This window comes from Herpailurus yagouaroundi, unplaced genomic scaffold (genome assembly GCF_014898765.1).
Source record: "Herpailurus yagouaroundi ecotype Mexico unplaced genomic scaffold, PumYag 100, whole genome shotgun sequence".
NCBI classification, from domain to species: Eukaryota; Metazoa; Chordata; class Mammalia; order Carnivora; family Felidae; genus Herpailurus; species Herpailurus yagouaroundi.
This window is the reverse complement of record NW_024412391.1, coordinates 23,096,082-23,120,346: the sequence shown is the minus strand read 5'-3', so window position 1 is coordinate 23,120,346 and position 24,265 is coordinate 23,096,082. Positions and strand designations below refer to the sequence as shown.

Here is a 24,265-nt window from a genome sequence, read left to right as displayed (position 1 = left end):
TCTCTGGTATTTGCATAGCCTTCATAAAAATGTAAAATACTGAATACTTTAAACTACTATACCAAGGTAAGTAAGTGATGTATTATTATGTGTCTCTTATCATCTGCAGCCCCAGCAAACTTACCTGTCATGAATAATATGCTGGTCTGCATCATACATACAAAAGGGATGTTCTATCGTCGTACATTCAGTCATAAACTCTATAGATCCTCCTGTGTCAGCTGAAATGTCACATATTGCCACAAGTCTGAAAATAACATCAACACTCAGATGAAAGTGTGGAATTCTCAACAAGATGAAAAATGAATAGAAGTGAAAGGTGCTTGGAACAACTTTCAGTGTGGATGCCACATATTTCCTGGGTTCTTCAGCTTTTTTCCCTACACTTCACTGTTCAGGACACTGTATCCTTCTAGGATACAGACAGTCTTCCCAAGATGAGTTTTAGTCTCCACACACAAAAATAAGGAGAAAAAGAGGGGGAGGAGAAAAAATCAAAGTGGAAAACCCCTTCCCTAGAGAAATCACAGCAAACAGCCTAGTTAAAGTTAACCTATTTAGGCAGCTCTAAATAACTTATGAATATTTGATGACACTGTCTGCACCCTGCTTAGTGGCACAAGGTTTGTTCTGAGGGGGACTTTGCATGACCAATGATTACAGAACACACAGATACATTGTTCTTCATATAAGGTGAAGTCAGTGTGCCCCCTCGGAAGGTTTGGAATTGTAGGTAACTTTTGGTACAGTGGGGATGAGTCTGTGCTTATAGAGCTACTACGGAATTTTCCATGTTAATACAGGGAAACCTCTAGAATTAAGAACAAAAGCCTCAGCCCAGCTTTTGAAATCCTTTAGTGGTTGACCAAAAATTCCCTGCCCAGTCTCCAACTACCACTTGCCTTTATAAACCCTGCACTAGAGCTAATGTCTTAACTCGCTGTGCCTTAAATTGTGCTTTGATGGTTCCGTATTTATCAGGCACCAATCCTATCACTTGAAATTCTCTTTCCCCTCAGTCCTCCCTTTCAAGCCTTGCTGAGCCCAGTGTTCCCAGTTTCTTCTCAATTCTTGTGCTATTTATTGTTCCTAGCATTCTCTTCACATTTACTTCTTGCCAGCTACATGCCTGAGGGTAGCAATCATATATTTTCTCTGTCCTTTAGCTTAGCAGAGTGCAAGGCAGATGAAGCATTCACAAATATTTATTGGTTAATTATATACTCAACATTTAATAATTATTTGAATGCAAATTACATGTCAGGCAACGTACTGGGTACTTGAAGCCAAGATAAATAGGGCCGCTATCCTTAAGGAGATTAAATTTTAATAGGAGGGAGAAAAATCATAAACACAGGAAAATAAATGATCGTGAGTTTCAGAGAAAAAAAAAGTAACAGACTAGAGAGAGACGGGGCTGGGGACGCAGATCTTTCTGAGGTTACTTTTGAGCTTCGTATGGAGTTAAGGGAAGAGAGTTTCAAGAGGGAAGGAAGGTTAACTGTCAAATGCTGCCAAGAGATCAAGTAAGATAAAGCAGACAACTAGTCATTAATAGTCAAGTCTGGTGATACATGAATCTCCTATAATGATACCGTAACTAGTGGGTCCAGCTGCTACAAACTGCCATCATTACTGAAGGGAAGTCCTTACTTGTGTGGTAATGCGGGGCAGCCTTCCACACCAGCAACCGAGGACTTGCCCGGAACCAAGAGGCTCTGGACATCTTGGCGAGTTAGTAATCGAGGGGTGTTTTGTTCCCAGTAGATTCCATTAATTAAACAAGTTGTATAGGGTGCAATCTGTAAAGCAAGTGCCAAGTTCAACAAGATAGGCAATAGCGAATTTCAACGAAGTAGGCTGAAAGAGAACTATCAGTAAAGTTCATGAGAAATAATTTAATGTTACTTCTAATTGACTTTGTTATTTGCCAGGTCGTTGGTAGCTTTGTGAGGTGAAGACAATAAATACCCACCCAAAATTATTCCATGATAGAGAAATACGTGAACATAAATGCATTAATATTTCTGTTCTCTAATGTAATGCATGGCCAAGAAAAAGGAAAGGACAGAATCAAGCGACCTAATACTCTATTTCCAGCTCAACCACCAGGATTGTGATCTACATCATACTACCTCAACTTCTCTAGGCTCTATTTTCCTTACCTGCCAGATGGGGATAATACGTACCCCATTCCTCAAAGGAATGCTGTAAAGATTAAATCAGATAACATTTGTAAGCTCCATGGACGAAGGTACTACATGCATACATACATGGTAACTAGGTCATTATAAGTTTTAGGATGCGTCCAATCACCAACACTTCTGTGATTGGGGAAAAGAGGAGGGATGTAAATTTACTAGATTTTTAATTTTTCAGTCTGAAACTAGTTTCATAATTTTTGTTTCTCAAAAATCTCAGGCATTCTCAAGCTACAGGTTAAGAGTTCTTCTCTATAGCATGCTCTATATGCTAGAACAGCTAAATTTCATACCAGAATCTAGAATCTTGTTACTCAAACATACTTAAAGTTATTTAAAACATTTCTTTTCACAGTAAATGCACTTTTTGTTTGGTTTATTTTTTTGGTTTTTTGGTTTATTTTGAGGAGGACTTTGCATGACCACTGAGTACAGAACACACAAATACATTGTTCTTCTTAGAAGATGAGGCCAGCGTGTCTCCATCAGAAGGTTTTGAATTGTACGTAACTTTTTGTACAGTGGGAATGGGTCTTTGCTTACGTAGCTGTTTCACCCTAGTCCCCTGTAACCAATGCCATGCCTCAAGATAGCTGGCTGGGGTTATGAGTGCAATTTGTGACAATAGGTGGGATAAACCTAGGTTGAGATGAAACCTCATAGACGTTGTGTTTTGCCAACAGTACTAACTAGTCCAAGATAAACACAGAAAACAACACCCCATGGGAAATGGTTTAGTTATTGGGCACATGCAGACCTGAAGTAGAAACAGAGACAGCGAAGCAAAGAACATATCCAGCAAAACCACTTAAGCAAAGGCCACTCCAAACATCAATAAAAGCCAACAACCCCTAAGGCCAACCCAAAGGACTCACGAGTCATTATGGGGAACTGAAAAACAATATATACATTCATAATTTTTCTCCTTGAAAACAACCTAACAATAGTGTGTTATGAGCAACCAACTCAGAAGCAGAGTGTGATACTCACATCAGTATTAAAACGACTTATGTAGCGCTCAGGATATTTGTCATACTCTACAGGATCATACACACCATCTGTTTTCCTGACAAGATGATGATGGCGACTTAACACCGTCCCATAGACTTTTCTCAGGTCTTGCAGAAGAGAAAGAAATGAGTAAAGTAGGTGACAAATGATAAAGGTTTATGGTGATAAAATATGATAACACAGAAACTGTTAAAAACAGTAAAAGATACATGCAGTCATCCTCCTCCCCCTTACCTCCATTTTGGGAAACTTCTTTTAATTCGTGTGGCTCCACATATTCACAAGGTAACTCATTGAAGATTTCTTGGGCTCCCTATAAATAATGCATGAGTACAAATCTAAAAATCAATAGGACAAAAGCCAACATGGTTTCCCACAAGGATTCCAATTCGCTTTCCCCACAATTACACAGCTCCACTTGTCCTGCCCTACAGCGAGGATTGCAACCCAGAAGTACAGGTAAGCTTCTGGCACACAGCCTACAGACCAGTTTTTATTTATTTTATTAATGAAACAGCATTAATTGGAAGGAGCTTTACTTTTACTTTTTTTTATTTAAGTTACCCAGAGGAGACACAAGGGTGCTTAGAAATGAAAATATAACAAAATATTCCTATTTATGTTTGCTCCACTGCAGAATTATTTCAAGTGAGGGAATTATATTTCCTATGGAAAAAAAATTATATGGCTATCTCACAGTATAATACAAATAGTGATGTCCTGTTTGTAAAATATTTTCATTGAAAGATCTCTTTTACAATTACAAGTTTCTCTGGGGGATCACAAGTGCCTTCTCAAAACCACCCCAAGCGGAAGAAAGTATGAATTACAATCCTAAATTAGGCTTTCTAAAATCTTACTGGCAAAACCCCAAGTCATTTAAAAGAGTTTACATCCTGTGGTCAATTCCAAACTTTTGGACAACACAGTGACGAAGGTAAAACAGACCTCTCTAAGAACAGACCTTTATACCGTTAACAATGACTTATCCCTTTAAAAAGAAAAAGCATTCAAAACCCCTGACAGCTTGGAGTCAACCAAGAGCAAAGAAAATGAGTTTGGACCATCACTGCTCTCTTACTGTGGGAAAAGTACATAGGTAAGAAAAGTACCAAAAACAGAATGCCCACTCATCCAAAAAGCAGGGCTCTAAAATATCCCTGAAATCCTCACATCCTTTGGGTTAGTCTCAGAGTTTTGACTGCTTTACAGAAAGCAGATATTCTTAGAAGTATCTGTGAAGTTACCTTAGATACATTACCAGTCCCTGTGAACACAAATGTCAAGGGCCCTATCGACTTTGGCATCAAACCCAGAGATATTTCATAGCCGGCATCGCGGATGGCTTGCACAGCCTGACTGCTGTTCCTGTAGTTATGAGCCATGCCAATGTGCTGAAAGCAAGCACACACGAATTCAAATTAGTCTACATCCTGAGACATTTACCTGTTCTTAAAGTGTGATATGTATTTTCAAAATGATAAACAAAATACACATCTCACCATAAAAGGTGTGTGATGTCCCAAAGCAAGGAGCCTTAACCCCATTCCATGTAAAATGTTGATCATCCCTATTGCAGAATCAGACCAACAGAAAAACCATTAGTCGGGAGGAGCTGAAGCTGTTTTCTCTGACCATTCTCCAACCTGCTCGGTGCTCTGAGGAAGCACAGACCACAGCATCTCAGATTTGGAAGGGGCCCCGGTGATCACCTTATCCATCCTCTCAACTTGCGGCCATCAAAAGTACTAACTCAGCTGCATCTCTATCTATCCCTTCCACTTTCAATCTGCCAAAATGGAAAGAGTGTCCGTCTTCTTCTCTAAGGTTAGTCTCTCCACCTTTGCTCCAGATCCCATCTCTTCCCATTCCTTGTCTAAGGAATTCACTCTTGAATTACTATTTCTTTCACTATCCCTCCTTATTAGTTCACTCTTATCAACATTTAAAGACACTTACATTCCTCTTGAACCAAAACTAATGAACAAGCAAAACGAGGTCACCATTGGCCCTACCTGTGACCGCTGTCAGCAATTTTAGTGACCTAAATAGTTAATTAAACTCAGTGGACAATTGTCAGATCTTGACTTACTTGTCAGAGATATTTGGCAACATGGAATCCCTCTTTATTAGAACCCTCTCTTCCCTTAGCATCTCTGACTTGAAAACTTTCCTCCCACATCTGTAGGTGCCTCTTCCCCTGCCCATTTCTTTTAAACTAGTGTCCCCTGCCCTTTCTTTATACCCTAATCAGCCTCAGGATTCTGTCCAGGGCCTTATTCTCTTCAATCTCTACATTTTTTTCCTTAGCTAGTCTCATCCAGTCCTAAATTTCAAGTACTCTGTATGCTGCTGACCCCAAGTCTGTATCTCTAACACAGACATTTCGCTTCAAGAACTAATCAACTACCTCATGGATTTTTCAATTTGGATTCAAACAACGAAAACTCAGCATACCCATAGCAAAGACCTCATCATCCATTCTCCCCTTCTTTTTAGGAACATAACTTGCCCTCTCTGTATCTCTTTGAAATGTTCTTTGATCTTTTTTCTTAAGTCAACTTTTAAAAGAGTAATTTATATTCAATAAAACACACCAATTTAAAATGTATCATTTGATAACTGTGAACATATGTACACGCCCATATTATCACTGACCTAATCAAGATATAGAATATTTCCAACACCCCATTCAGTCCTCTCCAACCCTTTGCCCCAGAAAACCACTCACCTCATTTCTCTCTGTAGAGAATAGTTACTTCTACAGTTTCATATAAATGAAATTATAAGTATATACTCTTTTTTGTGTCTGCTTTGACTCAGCATAATGTTTTTCAGATTCATACATAATTGAGTGTATTAGTAGTTGACTTATTTTTATTGATGAAGGAGTTTTCTATTTTATGGATATATCACAATTTATATAACCATTCCTTTGCTGATGGACATTTGGATTGTCTCTAGGCTATTATGAACGAAGCTACTAGAAATAAGTATTTACAAAAAAAATTATTCATTTCTCTTGATAAATGCCTATGATTAGAATTTCTTTTGTACATTGATATTCAAGTTTTTTATTTCTTCTTGAGTTGGATTTGGTAATTTCTGTCCTTCAGGGATTTGTCTATTTGACCAACATTGTCAAATTAATTGGCCTATTCATAATATTTTCTTACCCTTTTAATGTCTATAGGATGTATAGTGATGACCCCTCCTGTATTCCTAATACTGGTAAATTGTGGCTTCACTCTCTTTCTCTATTTTTTTTAATCAGTCTAACTGGAGGCCTAACAATTTTATTGATTTGCTTAAAAATAACTAGCTTTAGATTTCACTGATTTCCCCTCTTATCTTTATTATTCTTTTCCTTGTATTTGCTTTGGGTTTAATTACTTCTTCATTTTCTTGCTTTGTAAGATGGAAGTTTAGATCACTAATTTGGACTTTCTTCTTTTCTAATAAAAGCACCAAATGCTAAAAGTTTCCTTATAAGCATCATTTTATTTGCACCTCATCAATTTTGGTATGCTGTTTTAAATTTTCATTCAATTCAAAACATTTTCTTTTTTTTTTTTTAATTTTTTTTTAACATTTATTTATTTTCGAGACAGAGAGAGACAGAGCATGAACAGGGGAGGAGCAGAGAGAGAGGGAGACACAGAATCCGAAACAGGCTCCAGGCTCTGAGCTGTCAGCACAGAGCCCGACGCGGGGCTCGAACTCACGGACCGTGAGATCATGACCTGAGCCGAAGTCGGACGCTTAACCGACCAAGCCACCCAGGCGCCCTCAAAATATTTTCTAATTTTTCTGTGATTCCTTCTTGACTTATGGGTTATTCAAAAATATATTGCTTATCTTCCAAATATCTAGAAATTTTCTAAATATCTTTCTATTATTATTTCAAAATCGACTTTATTATAGTCAGAGCACATACTTGATGATTTCAAACATTTTATGTTTATTTAGAATTGTTTTGTGACCCAGCATATGGGCCAACTGGGTGAGTACTCAATAACTGTCAATTAGGTTAGGGTGGCTGATGGTGTCTTCCTGTCCTATATCCCCACAACTTTTCTGTCTGCTTGTCTTAACAAGTACAGACCTTCAAGTAGTCTAATCCGATGCATGGTTATAACATAAGGTGATGTTTTCTCAACTAAAGAAGGTTCAAAGTACTAATGGAACAAAAGTCAAGTGTAGTTTCCCCCAAACTACAGCTCTTATTCTTTCTAAACTGGTCCTCTCTTGTTCCTACCCCTGTATCTTTTCCCTTCCTTCCCCCCTTTATTCCTCTCCATAATTTCTCATCACCAAACTGACCTCTCCTAGTCTTCCAGACAGAACTACTGGAAAAGCCAGACCCTATTCATAGTTGTTCTCCTTTTCCCTGATTTTTCTTTTTTAACTTTTGTAATGAAGGTATTTAATGATTTACCTTCTTATTTTATTCCCCTAATATTCATCACCCTTAGGCACACACCCATGTTTATTTTTAGTGGGTGAAAATGAACACTTTCATGCCCTTGCCACAGAAAAAAGGAAAACACCTAGTTACACCCCAGGCAAATTCAGAAAGTGAGTGATGTAAAACCCTGGCATACCTACCTGCTACACCTGCCCACTGTCCAAATGCCACTACCCGTATTCCTCTATGATCTACCATTTTCTCATAATCGATCAGTCGGATTTCCTGGAGAAAGAATAAAAGATTTTGACTCAGACCCATCCAGCTTCATATCAATGAGTAAGCACATATACGAGCAAGTAAATTTTCACATTTCTTCCTCTTATAAAATATGTCTTCACTAGACTTTATAAGTTACCATTAGGTGCACCATGAACTATTTAGAAAATACTGGGTCACAAACCAATAATAGGTTTATGATTTGAGATGAAAGAATGGTCCTAGCAGAGTGCCTAGTGCTCCTTGATGGTAGTTAATGAAACAGGAAAGGCATCAATTCCTCTCCTAGGCCAGCAGCATCCACGAATATATCTATAGCCCCATTCATCCCCATATCCATCCTTCTAGCCTCAAAGAAAACAAGTCCCTCCTAAGGCTAATCTCTGCGAACTGGATCCCAGCTTTTCCCGTGTCCTCCCAGACCACTCTTGAACTTTCTCTTCCTGCATCATCCCTGTGTACACTGCTCCTTCCTACCTAAAAAAATAACAACAACCCCTCTCAAGTCCGTACACACAAATCTCTCATTCTTTCTCTCTCTACCTTCCTTCCTCCTTCCCTCTTTTCTCTCTCCCCATCCTTTTACAAATAAGCTTTATTCACAAAGTAGTAGTACATACAGCCTGCTTTTCACTTTCTCAGCTTCACTAAAACCACATTCTTCCCTGTCTTTGGGAACCTTTCCTCTCAGGAATGTCCTATCAATTCATGGTTAAAAGCTATTGACACACTGTAATTATAGAATGCTTTAAACAGCCATTATATTTCCTTAAATACCTTATGATTTTTACCAAGTGCCTGAATTTCAGAATGTTTAAGATTCATCCAACTCTAAGTAATTGGTTACAAAATGTTGCCAAAAAGCAGCCATGCCTATTCTGCTTCTATTAATTCTCTTGTAATGAACAAAAGTTCATATAACAACAAAATTTCTGAAGTACTTTTTAAGGAGTTTACCTACTTAAGTGAAACCTTCCTCTTATAATATTATTTCCATTAATCACTTTTTTGAACTCGTTCTTCAGAACCACTGGCAATTCACTAGCCGAGGTCTAGCATATTTGAAGTTAGTAGGAATGTATGCCATAGGCCTTTACGAAACACATTTCCTCTATGGCTTTTACTGTTTTCGCAGATTCCAGTCTCGTTTCTAATGCTCTAACATCCTTACCCCAGGACCCGGACATTGGCCTTCTCTACCCACACTCACTACCTACCCTCATCCAGTCTCATGTTCTTAGATGCCATCAAGTCTCTGACCACAAAATGTGTCTCAGGAGGAGCCACCCTCCTGAGCTACAAACTCGTACCAACAGCCGTCTCAGTATCTCCTTAAAATTGAATGTCTAAAATCTAAAATCTCCTTAAATGTCTAAGGGACAAATTGGACTCAAGGGGCCCTGAACTCAACTCCTGATCCTCCCACCCAAGCCTGCTTCCTCTTGCACTAGCATCGTCTCAGTCTGTGGCAACCTTCAAACTGCTCAGGCCAAAACCTTGGACTCCTCTCCAGTGCCACTTTCTCTCATACTGCACATTCATTTCACCAGTAACTTCTGCAGGATCTGATCTCTAAAATACACCGAATACTGATCTGTGTATCACTACCTCCATTTCCACCTCCCTCATGTGAGCCACTGTCTTTTGTAACCTGGCACCCATACTAATCTAGACTAACAATCTTGCCAATTTTCTCCTTCCACCTCCGATATTATCCACACAGCAAGCTGAATAAGAACTTCAGAGCATGATTTACTCTAACCCTCGGCTCAACCAGACCCTCAGGACTTTGCACTACTCTGCTTTCTGCTTGGAAGTCTCTTCTCCAATGGATAAGACTTAATCCTTCACCTCCTTCAAATTTTTGCTCAATGCCAAATTTGCAGTGAGGCTTTCCCTGATCATCCGATTTAAACTATCACCACCTGCGGTGCCCAGCACCCCTTTTCTCCTTCTGTATCATATTTATCTCCATCACACATATCTCCAAGTGACAGATGAGATGTCTTATTTATGTATGTATCATCTGTCTCCTCCCCCTAGAATGTAAGCTCTATAAAGACAGTTACTTTATTGCCATTGCAGTGAACAGTATCAGACACATTGCAGACACTAAGCAAATATTTGTTGAATGAATACTCTATATTTTAAACACCTGATAGTTTTTCCATAGTATTTGTATCTCAAAAATTGATTTTTTTTCCTATACGAATGTTAATAAATGTAAAAGTAATCCCCAATCCAGGTTTGGCCCTACAGAGCTGTGCAACCTCAGTTGAGTCACTTTGCCTCTCGGGGCTCCATCTGAAAAATGACAGAAGTGGATTATATGATTCCTGAGGCTCTTTTCAGCAATAAAATTCTACTTGGTAATATCTGACCAATTGGCCTTATAGACTGCTAATCGTTCGGGGGGAACAGTTCTATCATTCTTTCTGCTTGAAAATACAAAAAGAATGAAATATGTTTGGTTTCTCTTATTACAAATTCCAAACTTGCACAGCAGAGGAGCCCTAAAAGAAGCAGAGCCATTCTAGCACTAACTCATAGACCACCTTTCCTACTGAGGTGAATAACATGATGTATTCTCTAGATGCTGAAAGAAAACTAAAACCCCACTTGACATTTAAAAGTAAAAAGAAATATTGTTTCTGTGTTAACATTTATGATTACTGGTCACTAATTACCTTTCTTAGAATCTCATCCAACAAGCCCATGTTGGCCTCCTGAGCCTTTATTGTGTGGGAGAAGAATGCATAAGTCTTCTTAGACATTAATTTTTCCTCCGGGGGTCTTTTAACTCCCAAAATTAGACAAGCTTCAGAAATATCTTCCTGAAGAATGCCACCAGCTTTAACATATTCCTGGGAATGCAGTTTTGGTTAAAAGTTATTTCCCTGATTTTTTGTATTCACATTTTCTTTAATAAGTAAGTGTAGCAATTAAAGGCACAATCTTTTGAAGGCATAGACTCTGTATGCATTGGAACAAATAACAGAACAACTGCTTCTAATATTTTTACTTTCTGGCTAAAGATCAATTTAATACTCTTGACTTTTGTAGCAAAAAAAAAAAACCAATTAGAAAATTTACCACCTATTCTTATTTAAGTCCCATTAATAGTTTAATCATAACCACTAACACACATGATTTAAAAATACTTGTGAAATGTATAATTGATATCAACAATGCACTGAAACACTACATGCAAAATAGTAATTTATTACTCAGGTTTTTTTGTTTGTTTTTGTTTTGTTTTGTTTTTTGAGAGACAGCCTGAGCAGTGTTGGTGGGGACAGAGGGAGAGACAGAGAATCTTAAGCAGGCTCCACACTGGGCATGGACGTCATGGCTGTGAGATCATGACCTAAGTCAAAATGGAGAGTTGGAAATTTAACCAACTGAGCCACCCAGGCACCCCTTACTCAGGTATTTTTAAAAGAAAGACATGTATCTGCAATATTTCCTTTCCTTTCTTTCTTTCTTTTTTTTTTTTTTTTTTTTTGGTTCAGTTAGTATTTATTACTGCCCTATTCTGTCCAGTGGACTGTGCTACAGATGAGATGATAAGATACACAAAAAGGCAGACAACACCCCTCCTGTAAAGGCACTAACAAAACATAGTAAAAAGAAGTCAGGAGCACAGTAAATGAGACCAAATTCAAAAGAATTGTGCACAGCAGAACCTAAGTGATACAGTAGTTTAATGAATACTGAGATAATTCCTGGGTAAGACTACCAAGGAAATATGCAAACTTAAAGTAATCTTGAAGCCTAGGTAGGATTTGGAAAGATGGAGGTGGGAAATGCAACATGGTAATATCAGTAAGAGGCACTGAAGGAATACATACAAATTTGCAGCCTGGAAAATAAGGAGATATTAAGGGCATAGTGGGTAAATCAATTTGGAAAAGTAAACTAAGTATTATCATGGTGAATATGATCTTTATGGGATAAAAAAATCATCATCATTTATTAATAAATTAGTACATGCTTTAACTGAGTTCTTTTCATGAATTATCTCATTTAATTTTCATAAAACTCCCATGAGATGGGTGCTATTATTGTGGCCATTTTATCAATGGGAAACCTGAGGTTTATACATTCAACTGAGATTGAATAGCTAGTACATGGAGGCAATAGACAGTCATTTCAGATTTCTAAACAAAAGGAGCAGCATGATCCAGGCAGAATTAAAAGAGCATCAAAAGTGGCCGTTGAATAAAAGGAAGATGAATCTAGTTAGGAATCTACTTCAAAGGAAGCTATAAGAAAGACACTACAAGAATGAACATATAATTCATACCTTGTTTCTTTGAAAATAATCTATTTACCCATTTATAGCAGACTGGTTAAATAAATCACAAAAAAATCATGGAGTAATTACAACAGAATAATTATAGCACAGCCGTTAAACAGAATGAAGTAGATCTCTATGAACAGACATGGAGTGAGTGTCAGGGTATGTTGTCGACTAAACAAATAAGGTGCAATACAGTATGTATAGTATACAACCTTCTATATAAGAATACACACACATGCACGCACGCACATTTTTGCAGACAGAAATATAGAAATAAAAGATGAGAAATGACAATACTAACCTATGCAGTGGGTGGGAAGAGGATCTAAGGGATTAAGATAAGAGGAAGACTTCTCTGCAGCATATCACTGTACATCATTTTCACCTTTGAAACTTGTAAATGTTTCACTTATTTTAAGAATATAATTAAATCAAAAAGGATATTAAAGCAACTGTTAAAATGTATAGAAAAAACACAAATAAATCCAGCTGTATATCACAACGATGGTGTAACTACACATTGTATAATTCATATAACTTGAATACAACACTCTGAATATTTGTTGTGAGATATATTCTAAAACAAAAAATAATTTTCAACTAAAAAAATTAAACTCCATTTAATAGGTTTATTTTTTTTATTGAGGTAGAAGTGACATACAACATTATATTAGTTTCAAGTGTATAACATAATAATCGATATTTTTATGTATTGCAAAATGATCAGCACAATAAGTCTTGTTAACATCCATCACTATGCATAGTTACAGAATTTTTTTCTTGTGATGAGAACTGTTAAGATCTACTCCCCTAGTATTAATAGGTTTATCCTTAGTTGTAATATTAGTATTGTGATTCCAAAACTATTTTATGTATAATATAGGATAGAGCAAAAAACATGCATTAATGTTATAAAGAATTAAAATGTTCACTGCTGGAGAAAACATACAAATATAAAATTTTAAAGGTAAGAAAAACCTGCACTGTTAAAATTTTTAATGGAAATACCAGCATTAACTCATGATTAAATAATATATGTATATGTATATTATATATGTATGTATGTATTATATGTATGTTATATGTATATATATGTGTATGGGTATGTGTAATCTGTGCATTTCTTAGTTTGTCCACTAAAGGGGCTAAGAACGACACTATCCCGGTAAAAATAAGCACACCTAACACGAGATATCAGATCTTGGTTTCTATATACTAAAAGAAATCAGGGTTCCCTGATGAAATGGCTAATCCCAGGTGTGGGGCAAAAAAGCACAAGGTGAGGCTAAGACCATATGTTGCTGCAGGAAACAAGAAAGCTCAAAAATAAATGGATTCATGTCCAAAGACATAGGAGCACCCTTAGAGAGACCCTCTATCTCAAATTTGGGATAATTTGGACATTTAAGAAAATGGTTACTAGATTGTCAGCAAGGGAAAAGGCTCATACATCCATAACGATACTCGAAAGAGCGAAAGAGAAAGGAAAAACTAAAGGAAATCTGTTTTCTGCAGAAGAATATCAGCAAATAACTTAGAAGAGTGATAAAATTAGAAAATCATCATTTTGCAAGCTTCCAAGGGAAAAAATGATTCAGGCAAAGATTATCAATGGATGCTAACTAACATCTTTAGCAAAAGGTGGTTGAGACACAAGCAGGAGATTCACCGAGCTCAAAATATCATCCCACAGATGACTCAGTAATTACAAAGGGAAAAAGGTACTTATACAATGGAGAGGTCTGGTGGTAACCACCTCCGCCAAGTGACCACAAATTTCTAACCTTGGGACAACCTGATATATTGTGTCTCTGATGTGATCCAATGGGAAGAACATAGATCACTTATATCACATTTATATCAAAAGTGTTTAACCTGAATGTAAACACCAGAATAAAAACAAGACTAATTACAACCAGAAGCAGATGATTCTACAAGTCAACTAGCCTGGACTCTTCAAAAAGAGTCCATACCACAAATCAAACAGGTGTGCTGTTCTAGATTAAAAGAACTAAAAGAGACATAACAATGAATGCAATGAACCTTAATTAAGCCTCAATTAAAATTAAAAAAAAATAGGGGTGCCTGGGTGGCTCAGTCGCTTGAGCGTCTGACTTGGGCTCAGGTCATGATCTCCTGGTTCCTGAGGTCCAGCCCCACATCGGGCTCTCTGCTGACAGCTCAGAGCCTGGATGGAGCCTGCTTTGGATTCTGTGTCTCCCTCTCTCTCTGCCCCTCCCCCGCTGGCGCTCTGTCTCTCTCTGCCTCTCAAAAATAAAGAAATGTAATAAAAGAATTTTTAATAAAAATTTTAAAAAATCGTGAAGACCATTGAGACAATGGGGAATTTGAGATGGGCTATGTGAAATGATATTATGGAATTATTAATTTCTTAGGTATGATGGTTATGTAGGAAAGTGATTTATTCCTAGGCAAGGCAGTTTTTTATTGACCTTAGTCTCCCCAGTCCCAGAACTAGAGTCACACCTGGAGACATGACTATAGGACACCACCTCCTTCGAAAGGCAATCCCTCCACCCCTCAGCTGGAGAAAGCATGCAATGGAGTGAAAATAATACTTATTGACTGAATACTGGACCCAAGGAAAAATTCTGAAAGAGAAAGGAATACTGTCATGTGGCATTTACATGACACTAGCAAACATTTTATTTTTACTCTGATGCTCCTTCATTGAAAAAATTAGAAATGTTTACCTTGTCGTGAATGGCCCGCCGATTGGAAGGCTGTATTAAGACTTTGTACCCCAGGTTGGTGATCCCTTTGATGTGCCGGGGGGCCAGGGGTGCCCTCCGCTCCCAGGCGTTCACATCCTCCCGCCTCAGGGCCATCACAGCCTTGTGGTGAAGCCCTTTGTACACGCTGAGCCCCAGCCTGCCCAGTTTGGTCCTTTGTACTCGTAGCATCTTGAAACCTGGTGACTGAAAAGATACCATAAGAGAATAGCGCAATAAAAGGCAGGAGGGCTCACAGATCAGTTCTGGTCTCCTGAGAAATCTGCTGTAAAATCCAACCAACTCAGATGGAACAGATACAAGAGAGAGGAGGAGAACCCTAGATGATAAAAAGTGCTCCTTTACTCAACAAACCCAAATTTCCACCAGTGACTTTATTTATTTCCAAAATAAGAAAGTACTGAGCAAATTATGGGACACTAACCAGTATCTGCTAAGCCAAAACCGTTCTTTATACACAGTAAAACCTTGGCCGGAGAGCAGAATTCGTTTCAGAAACGTGCTTATAATCCAAAGCACGTGTATATCAAAGCAAATTTCCCCATAAAAAATAAAGGCACCTCAGATGATTTGCTCCACAATCCAAAAACACTCATTAAAAAATGATTACAATACTGTAATATAGTACAAAATAATAAGGAAAATACAAAATATAAAGAAAAATAAACAAATTAACCTGCACTTACCTTTGAAAACTTTCGCATCTGGTGTGAGGGAGACGAGAGAGGAGGGTTACTGTGTAGGACAACTTTCACTATCACTAAGGGAATCCCTGCTATCTGTTAGCTCAATGGAATCTTTTTCTTTACATGCAGCTTTAATGAGGAACCTATCCAATGACACTTGCTTTTGCCCTCTTTTGAGGATTTCGCGGAAATGGGACATTGCTTTGTTAAACAGGTGCATAGCTCTCACTGCTACAGCCTTATGGGAGCGGTTCTTTCCTACAAAGTTTTGCACTGTTTCCCACATTTTACACATCTCCCTAATCTCACTTGAAGTGACCGATTCCTCTGCCTTTTTCTCTTCGTCCTCTGCAGGTGAGATGCAGATGTTAGATTTATAAAATCTTGCAATTTCAGCCACTTGCATACCTCATTCACACTTCGCGATGATTTCCTTCTTAACGTCCACCGTAATCATCTCCTTCTTATTGCCTTTCTTTTCAACTTTTTCTGCATGGGGGCTATTGTATAAGCTCACACGGATATTGACTACAGTACAGTATTAATAAACTCTTGTCATATACTGTATTTAATATAACTGGCAATAAGGCAGCAAAGGAAAGGGTCTTTATCTGCAGGCAGCCTGACCTAGAATGGAGCAAAGCACTTCCAAGCTTACTCTTGTATGGAAAAGCAAACGACTGCCTATAGGTGCTTTGAAGTGACAAAACTACACTAGTGCCAGTTGTGGGCACCTTCCAATGTTCTGGAAAATCACTGATTTTTGCCAAACACCGTGACCTGAGACTGAGCATTCGAGCATGGGGGGAGGGGGGCGATCACCCACAACCCCGCAGCGAGAGAGAGAGAGAGAGAGAGAGAGAGAGAGTTGTGATCATGTGGCATTCGGTACCGCATACTACTCATATTGCAAAACATCACTCTTTTATCAAGTTAGAATGTATTAGAAATGTTTGCTCGTCTTGTGGAACACTCGCAGAACAAGTTACTCGCAATCCAAGGTTTTACTATATACGTTTAATCAACCATGTGTCCAGCACAAAAGTTTTAAGCATGTTAACCTAAAATGCAAGTACAGGAAGATAATTTGTGCCAATTTTGATGGCATAAAGGTTGGAATCCTATAATCATGTGCAGGATTCTTGACAATCCAGCTCCAACCTCTTTCGAGTTTTATCGCTGACCAATCCTTAAACTAGTGCTACTTAAAGTGTGTTTGGAGCCTGTTGTAGGTCAGTGAACTGCTTTTTACAGGTCCTGTATGAGCTATGTAGAAATAGGAAGTAAGCACTTGTAAATATTTATATCACATGATCATTTTTGCAGTAATTCATTGTTATTGAATTTTATGAAAGTGTTGGTCCTGGCAGATTAGAAATTTAAGACAACAAAACTAACATGTTTCTTCATCATAGCTGTTAAAAGTTTAAGAAGCACTGTCTTAACCCTCCCTGACTCTTTTGTTGCTATAAACATGCTGTTCCCCTTTTCAGGATTTCCTCTTCATACCACTTCCTCCTGCTTTTATATTAAACCCAGACCTATCTCAACCAGTTTTCTAACTGCTATTCCAGATTGCATAATTCCACTCATTTATTCAATCAAGAAATGTTGACGAGAGGCTTACTATGCATCAGCAGAGAACAAATTTTATATAAAAGCAAAAATATCAAACAATACTCTGTTCCTCTTCAAATGGTTACATATACTGGGCAGTCAAATGTCATCTCAGATGACAATTTACTTTCAATGATTTTATGTTTAAGGATGGCATCAAAATATGGGGACTAAATGATGTCACACCTTCTAGAAATTTCCCACCAATCACTGCTGACATAGATCAAAATTCTTATGGAACACATTTCTGTTACATCAGACTGCAATCTCTAAATCAGACTCACTTTGCAGATGGAAGTTTTGTCTAAACAGTGGCGCATACAAGTGCATTTCCTGGGGGCAACTACTTGCCACTTGAGATAGAAAAATTATAGGTCAACTCACAACACAACAGACTAAAAGAACAAAGCAAACAGCAAGGAGATCAGCTAAGAAGCTTTAGAAAGAAGAAAGGCAGGAAGAAAAACAATGTCCACAGCAAGCAAACACGCTGATGATACAGCTCAGGCTAACTTTTACTTGGGCCAAAATACTGATGAGCAAAACTGCCATATATTCTATCTAATTTTTGGTTTATTCATAGTTTTGTTTTTAAAAGAGATTGTATTAGACCCAAACCCAAGCCCGAGCCCACAACACTTCTTCTCCCCAAAACAAAGGGAAACCTGCAACTCTCATAGAACTGAAGTCCCTATGTTCTTAAATAAAACCAATTCCAAAGACAAGTGAGGTTTGTTGAACACACAGATGAGCCCAGAAATGGTCCCATCTTCTGAGCAGGGGCTCTATTTCACACACCATAGGTGACCAAATGACCCTGCATCCACTATTCTTAGTAGCAATTCTTGGAGCCAATATGAGGGAACACAATCAGATAAGTTAGTCTCTCTCCTCGTCCCAAACTTGATTTATAATCGCAGCCTCCCCTCACTCAGTGACCATCCCACCCCTTCCTCCCCACCTCCCTTGTCTGGGGTGGGGGATACAGTGTAGAGTCACGGACATACACACACATGTGTTTGCAAAGGCAGAACTTTCCGTGCAGGCTAGAAAAGGAAAGGAGCAGGGAGCGACACTCTGAAGTTGATTTGGGAAGCTGCTTTCACTTTCACTTCTTCTAGGGAATTCTCAACTCATAATTTCTGTAGCTTTGCTTTTAAATAAATGCAACAGTAGTTAGCAATGATTTAGCATTATGTACCAAGCACTATGCTGAGCTCTTTATAGACATTATTTCATTTCCTCCTTGCAAAAATCTTAATGACTAGATAACTGTTATTATCTCTATTTTACAGATGAAAAACTGAACTGGAGTCCGACTAGAGTTGTTGCTTTCAAGCAGAAGCAGGATTCCCGGGTTAATATTTAATACTTGGGATTTTCTCTTTGTCAAAGCCTGCAGATCCACACCATGTAGGTCTGACACATGCTACCGCTGCCAGCTCGTTTCAGAAATAAAAGAGATCCATATGGCATCGACTTTACTAGAGTAAATGATCAGTTCTCCCCTCCAGGATGGGGTGCTTCTGTGGATCCCTTTCCCATGTGCCACCGAAAACCCTTCCTGAGTCACTGCCAAGGTAAATTCTAGGTTTCCGGGTGCTTGGAAAAAAAAAAGATTCAATTATAGCAGGTATTACTGTGTTAGTAATTGCTTGAACCTTGAAATTGTGTCTCAACATGAAACTTTCCAGGCCCACCATTCATTTCACCCTAAGGTCATCAAAAAATCTGTAGCAGTGAGGATTTCTTCATTGCTCTTAGGGAGGGCACTGCAGGGTCTGGTATTTCATGGATATGCCCAGGTGGGCTGTTTTGGATTTCCCTGTCCTGAGTTTTGTGGCTTTTCCAAGAATAACAGGAAATAAACGTAAGGTGTATTTCTCGCAATGCTTTCAATGCAACGAAGCAGGAAGACCCCTGGCTTATCTACTGGCTCTAGTGAGTTCACTTGACAGTGCGAGGTGCTAATGACAGCCTGTGGCAGGAGAAAGGAGAATGTGGGAAAGCAAGAAAATGAGAGGAGAAGACAAAGGAAGAGTCAGAAGAATAAGGAGGAGGAACAGGAGAAGAGGAATACGGGGTAGAAAGAGAAGTGTCACATAGGCAGTGGAGGGAAATAAGACTCTTCTCCTGACAATTTCTAAACAGTCTTTCCTTCAACATATGAAAGACCAATGTTCCAAATACCATAAAAATGAAATTTAAAAGATTCTTCTCTCTGTTTTTATAAAATCGGATCTGCACTAAGATAAATGTTTTTACTTACCTAGGATCAATCAGGAATTTGAAATGACTCTAAACACTTAAGGGAGTATTATAGTGAATTACACAGACATGTACTGTGTTAGGAGGAAGATTAAGTGGCTGGACGTAGCAATAGAACATACTCTGTGATACCACCTTACTTCTCTTTCCATCTTTCAACGGGGGGAAGACTTAAGAACTTCTTTTAACTTCTAAATTCTTTATCTTTGCAATGTACACATGAGAAAGGGGCAGAGGGAGGACATGCTAAAATGTCCTTAGTATTTTCTAACCTTTTCAAGAGAAGTGAAAAGGAAAATGGTGATTAGATGACAGGATGGATGGATAGATAGATAGATAGATAGACAGGGCAAGCCTGGCATTCCATACATATCCCACCATTTTCTTTCAGTTACTATGAAATAAAAGATCATCATCCTAAATCACATGAATGAACCAAAGAAGATTTTGTGAGATGTATTCATAGAAAATTATATCTGACAAAAAGCCACCTACAAGGGCAGAGAACCACAGCTCCATGGCCAAGAGTCTTGGCCCACACTACATATTTGGTATCCAGACCATAATAATCCTGGAGAGGCCCGAAAGAGTTCCAAATTAATAGGACACCTGGTGATGGCCTAGAACTAATCCAAATACCTCCCAACCCCAAGGCTTGCTAGAACGAGGCTTGGGCATGCAACAACACCATCCTCCATACTTTCACTTCCCCTTGCGTAGGTACACTCTTGTCATGCTTCCACACGAAACCTTTTATAAAACTGTTAACGCTATGTTAACAAACAAACGAACAAACAAACAAACAAAAAACAGTAGACTTGGGGCAGGGGGAATCTAATATTAATTAATCTGGTCTAGGAATATTCATGTTTTCAAGCAGCTTCTCAAAGTCATCCAAAGATCTAAGATCCATGACTCTTCTGGTCTTTAGCCCACAAATTTAGTATCATTGAGATGGAATGCAAAGTTCATTTTAAGTTGGACTCTAATCCCAAATGTTTATCTGCTTGTCTGTCTCTTTGCTAAACTGTAAATGCTTACTCTGTGACCTTGGTACATAACTTGACCTATTTGTGTCTCATCTGCAAAATGGATTGTATTGATATCTACATCTCAGGGCTATTGTGAAGTTTATCTGAACTCATGAGTTAAATACTGAGTACTGTCTCGCATGCTGTTAACACTCAATAAATGTCAAGAACAGAAAAAGGCTCCAAGCCTGCTTCCACCTCAAAGGTGAGCACAACCACACCACTCACAGAAAACACTACCTTTCTGTCATCTTTGTCACACTGTAGTGAGGCCTTCACGAGGACTCCACATTGATCCCCCCTCCCTTCTTTATATTTTTCAAAGAAAACAAAACAGAGCCCAGTAAGCCCCCTCTTCACTCTGCAGGCATGGGTGTTCAAGATAAATAACTTAATTTAAATACAGCATTTCATTAAATTTATGATCCATTTTTTTCACATTTTAGCATCCCTGAAAGAGGAATGCATTTTATAATTGATAGCATCTTAGATTAGATGAAAAGGGTAATAATGTTGTTATTTCCCATGCGAAATATACCATTTCTGTGATTCCATTAATTCCATAGAATTTTTTTTGTGATCTTACCAAGGAAACTTGCCACTGTTTGCAGTGTTGTTTCTATGAGACAATTAACAAGATAATATTTCGAAAAATGTAAACTTCTGTTAAATGGGCACTGCATACATACCGAAGATCACTTCCACAATCCTGAGCCAAGGTCTGTTAAGGCTTACATAAAGTCTTATTTGGGGGTGGGAGAGAGGATTCCATCGCAAATAAATCAAAGTTCTGATGATGTCACCAGTAACAAGTGAGACTGACAACAAATACGATTGTCTGGAGAACGGGAGTGTCACCAGGGAAAGTTGGCCTAGATCTTTGTCCTCCTAACTCACTTCACAGAATGGCCACAAGCGGACAGTGCCAGAAGGTCATGTACCCCTAGATTCACTATTTGTTATCGAGAGAAAGGGGGAGGGCAGCGCAGGTGACAAAGTAGACACAGAGAGAGACATACAGGCATCCATGCAAAGTGCTCTTGGTGGGTTTTTTTGTTTGTTTGTTTGTTTTTGCTATCAAGTATGTGAAAGCTACCACCGGGGTCAATACTTGGGTCCCATGAGTAGCTACATCGGCATAATCACAGCTACACCTTACCCACATTCTGATAACTGATGGCTCACAATATCAAAAAATGTTCACCTTTGTTCAGGTTACTAGACACTCGCTCTTCCCCTTCCCTTCTTCTCCCACACTTCACCCCACTCCCCTAAAATCAGTGTCTGAAAAGCACATCTCTTCTGGAAGTTGTCAGGGCATTTAGCCCAACTCAATCAAGCAGAGTAGGTAACAAATGGTGGTCTGCCTGCGCTCCTTCCTCGCTGAAGTGCTCACCCTGGACTCACAGCCCCACAGGGTCTTGGGAGTTTAACTTTCTCATGCCTTCTAGATCCATTAGAGAGTAGCCTGGGGACGGCAGTTTGCTGAGGGGGCCCTACCTAAAGAGAATGGCCAGCCCAAGATGGTCTGGGTGAGAAGTTTATGATCAGAGTTTGGCTAAGCAGGCCAGAGATGGAAAGGACAACCGCGCACAAAGAAAGCTGGGGGTAAGGGAGAGAATTGCCCCCCACAGTCTCCATCAACCACACACTGCAGCCAGCCAACCACCTGATAAATAAGCGCAGAGTCGGAAAATTAACCGGGTGTTCCTTCTACAACTTCAACGCCTATCCTTTACTCCCCAGCAACAGCCCTCCCTTCCCCCGCCAGAAAGAAGAAGAAGAAGAAGAAGAAGAAGAAGAAGAAGAAGAAAAGAAAGAAAAGAAAAGAAATTCGAATTGCCACCCCTTCCCTTTCCTATTCAGAAATTCCAGTACGGCGCCCACAGCCCTTCCCCGCTCCAAGGGAAACGCTCGCAAGGGAGGCCCAAACGCTCGCCACCCTCTCCCTCGCCCGTCCCGGCAACGGCCGGGTTCCGCGGAGTCGCCAGGTCGCCCGCGGCGCAGGGTTGGGGAGGCCGAGCTCGCCCGCCCCTCTCCGAGGACAGTCGGAGCCTCGCCGGCGACCTCCAAGTGCAACTCGCTGGCTGAGCCCACCGCCCGTCGGCCCAGCCCCTTCGGGCGGCCTCCTCACCCTGTCCTCCCTGCTGTGCCGACCGGTCCTGCAGCCTCCGAGCCCCCAGCTCCGGACTGGGTAGGCTCCGAACTCCCAGCAGAAATTGGGATGGGAGCCGGGAGGAGGAGGTGTTTGCTCAACTTCTGAGGACGTCATGCCTCTTCCTCCCCCAGCCAATCAGCAGCCGCCCTGAGGGAACAACCTTCTGCTCCGCCAATCGGCGGCGCTGCCAGGTGCTAGGTCATGCCCTGCCCCTGCTCCTCCCCGAAAATCCTTCTGCCTTCTAGATCTCTGACCTGCGTGCGTCCTTAGCTGGGGGCATCACGTTCTCCCAGGACTTTGTAACTGTCCGTAGAAAGGACAGGCGGAGACACTGAAGGACGAAAACAGTCCGGATATTATACACTAAATAGATGTGTGTACCTGCTGGAAAAAAGTTGCAAGCCCACGTGTATTACGTTTGTTTAGCGATATACACTTCTCAAAGCATTTTCACAGCTTCATAATAAGCCGATGAAGCCAAATGACAGTTCTTAGAACAGTTGAAGAGTCCAACAAGCTGAGACTAGGAAATTAAGTGTAGTGTATCCCATGAATATGAAGAATCTATGTGTATATGACAAAGTCTGCTATTCTTAAAAAGTCTTGAATGGCCTTAAAGGGACAGGGGAAAATGCATTTCATAAAGACTAGCTCAGCACTAGACACTGAAGAAATGCCAGATGCTCATCTGTGGTCCTCCTAGGGAGTCAATGGTCAAAGAGTAATTTTCCCTCCCGTTTTTATAACTTTCTCCAATACTTAGACTTTTCTCATACCCAGCACGAAACTCTTGTGTCAACAATCTAGAGCTTAGAACATTCTTATAAACGCCACTTGTACTCAAGTGCAGAGAAAATTAAAATCTTTTCTGCAGACTGAGACTGTCCTCTGTATCTTTAACTTCACATACCCAAAATCATATTCCTAATCACTCCTCTAAAGCCTTTCCTTCGTGCTGTTTCCCAGTTCCATTCTTGATATCACCAGCTTCCTTATCACCACTGGGCCAGAACACGAAATCTGTTTCAATTCTTCCTGTAGTCTGTCAACCTTACCCCTGGGGTTGACTCCATCCTTTAAAATCCCTCTACTATCTCTCTTACCCAAACCTCTTTTATATACTACCTAGATCATATTCCCTTAAGGACACAACTCTGATCATCTCATTAGCCTGAGCAAAAGCCCCTGGGACTATCCACTATTTGTGGACCATTGTGCAAAGTCCTTCACACAACGTGTGAGTTGCTTAAGATATGGCTAAAATCAGCCATCTTAGCTTTATTTCCATAGAAGAATCAGCCTTTAACGAACACTGAAACACAGTCTGTGCTTTGCTATATCCTTAAGGCTTAGAAGCCTGGATCAGAATCCTTACTTTCCCACCTTAAGCTGTAAATCATGGGCAAGTTACTTCATTTTCAAAAAAAGCCTAGGTTCCCTTATCTGTTGATAGACCAATAACAGGAACTACTTCAAGGGGGTCATTATGAGGATAAAAGAAGATGATGCCCAAAGTGCTCTTCCAAGTGTCTGAAGAAACTGACAGTTAT

At 39.5% G+C, this 24,265-nt stretch overlaps 1 protein-coding gene across 3 annotated transcripts in view; it reads right to left on the bottom strand.

Annotated features, from left to right (window-relative positions):
• Positions 1-22,821, bottom strand: part of AASS (aminoadipate-semialdehyde synthase) — a 59,920-nt gene extending 37,099 nt beyond the window's left edge. For 2 of the 3 annotated variants that reach the window (XM_040472123.1, XM_040472126.1), the window contains exons 1-10: positions 22,692-22,821; positions 14,917-15,141; positions 10,587-10,763; positions 7,821-7,905; positions 4,715-4,782; positions 4,460-4,606; positions 3,447-3,525; positions 3,192-3,319; positions 1,654-1,802; positions 125-247 (exon numbers count right to left, since the gene is read on the bottom strand). In XM_040472123.1, coding sequence (XP_040328057.1) covers positions 125-247; positions 1,654-1,802; positions 3,192-3,319; positions 3,447-3,525; positions 4,460-4,606; positions 4,715-4,782; positions 7,821-7,905; positions 10,587-10,763; positions 14,917-15,126 — 1,166 coding nt within the window. In that variant the 5' untranslated portion in view covers positions 15,127-15,141; positions 22,692-22,821. The remainder of the gene's footprint in view (positions 1-124; positions 248-1,653; positions 1,803-3,191; positions 3,320-3,446; positions 3,526-4,459; positions 4,607-4,714; positions 4,783-7,820; positions 7,906-10,586; positions 10,764-14,916; positions 15,142-22,691) is intronic. The other variant, XM_040472124.1, reaches the window with a different exon arrangement.
• Between the last annotated feature and the right edge of the window lie 1,444 nt (positions 22,822-24,265).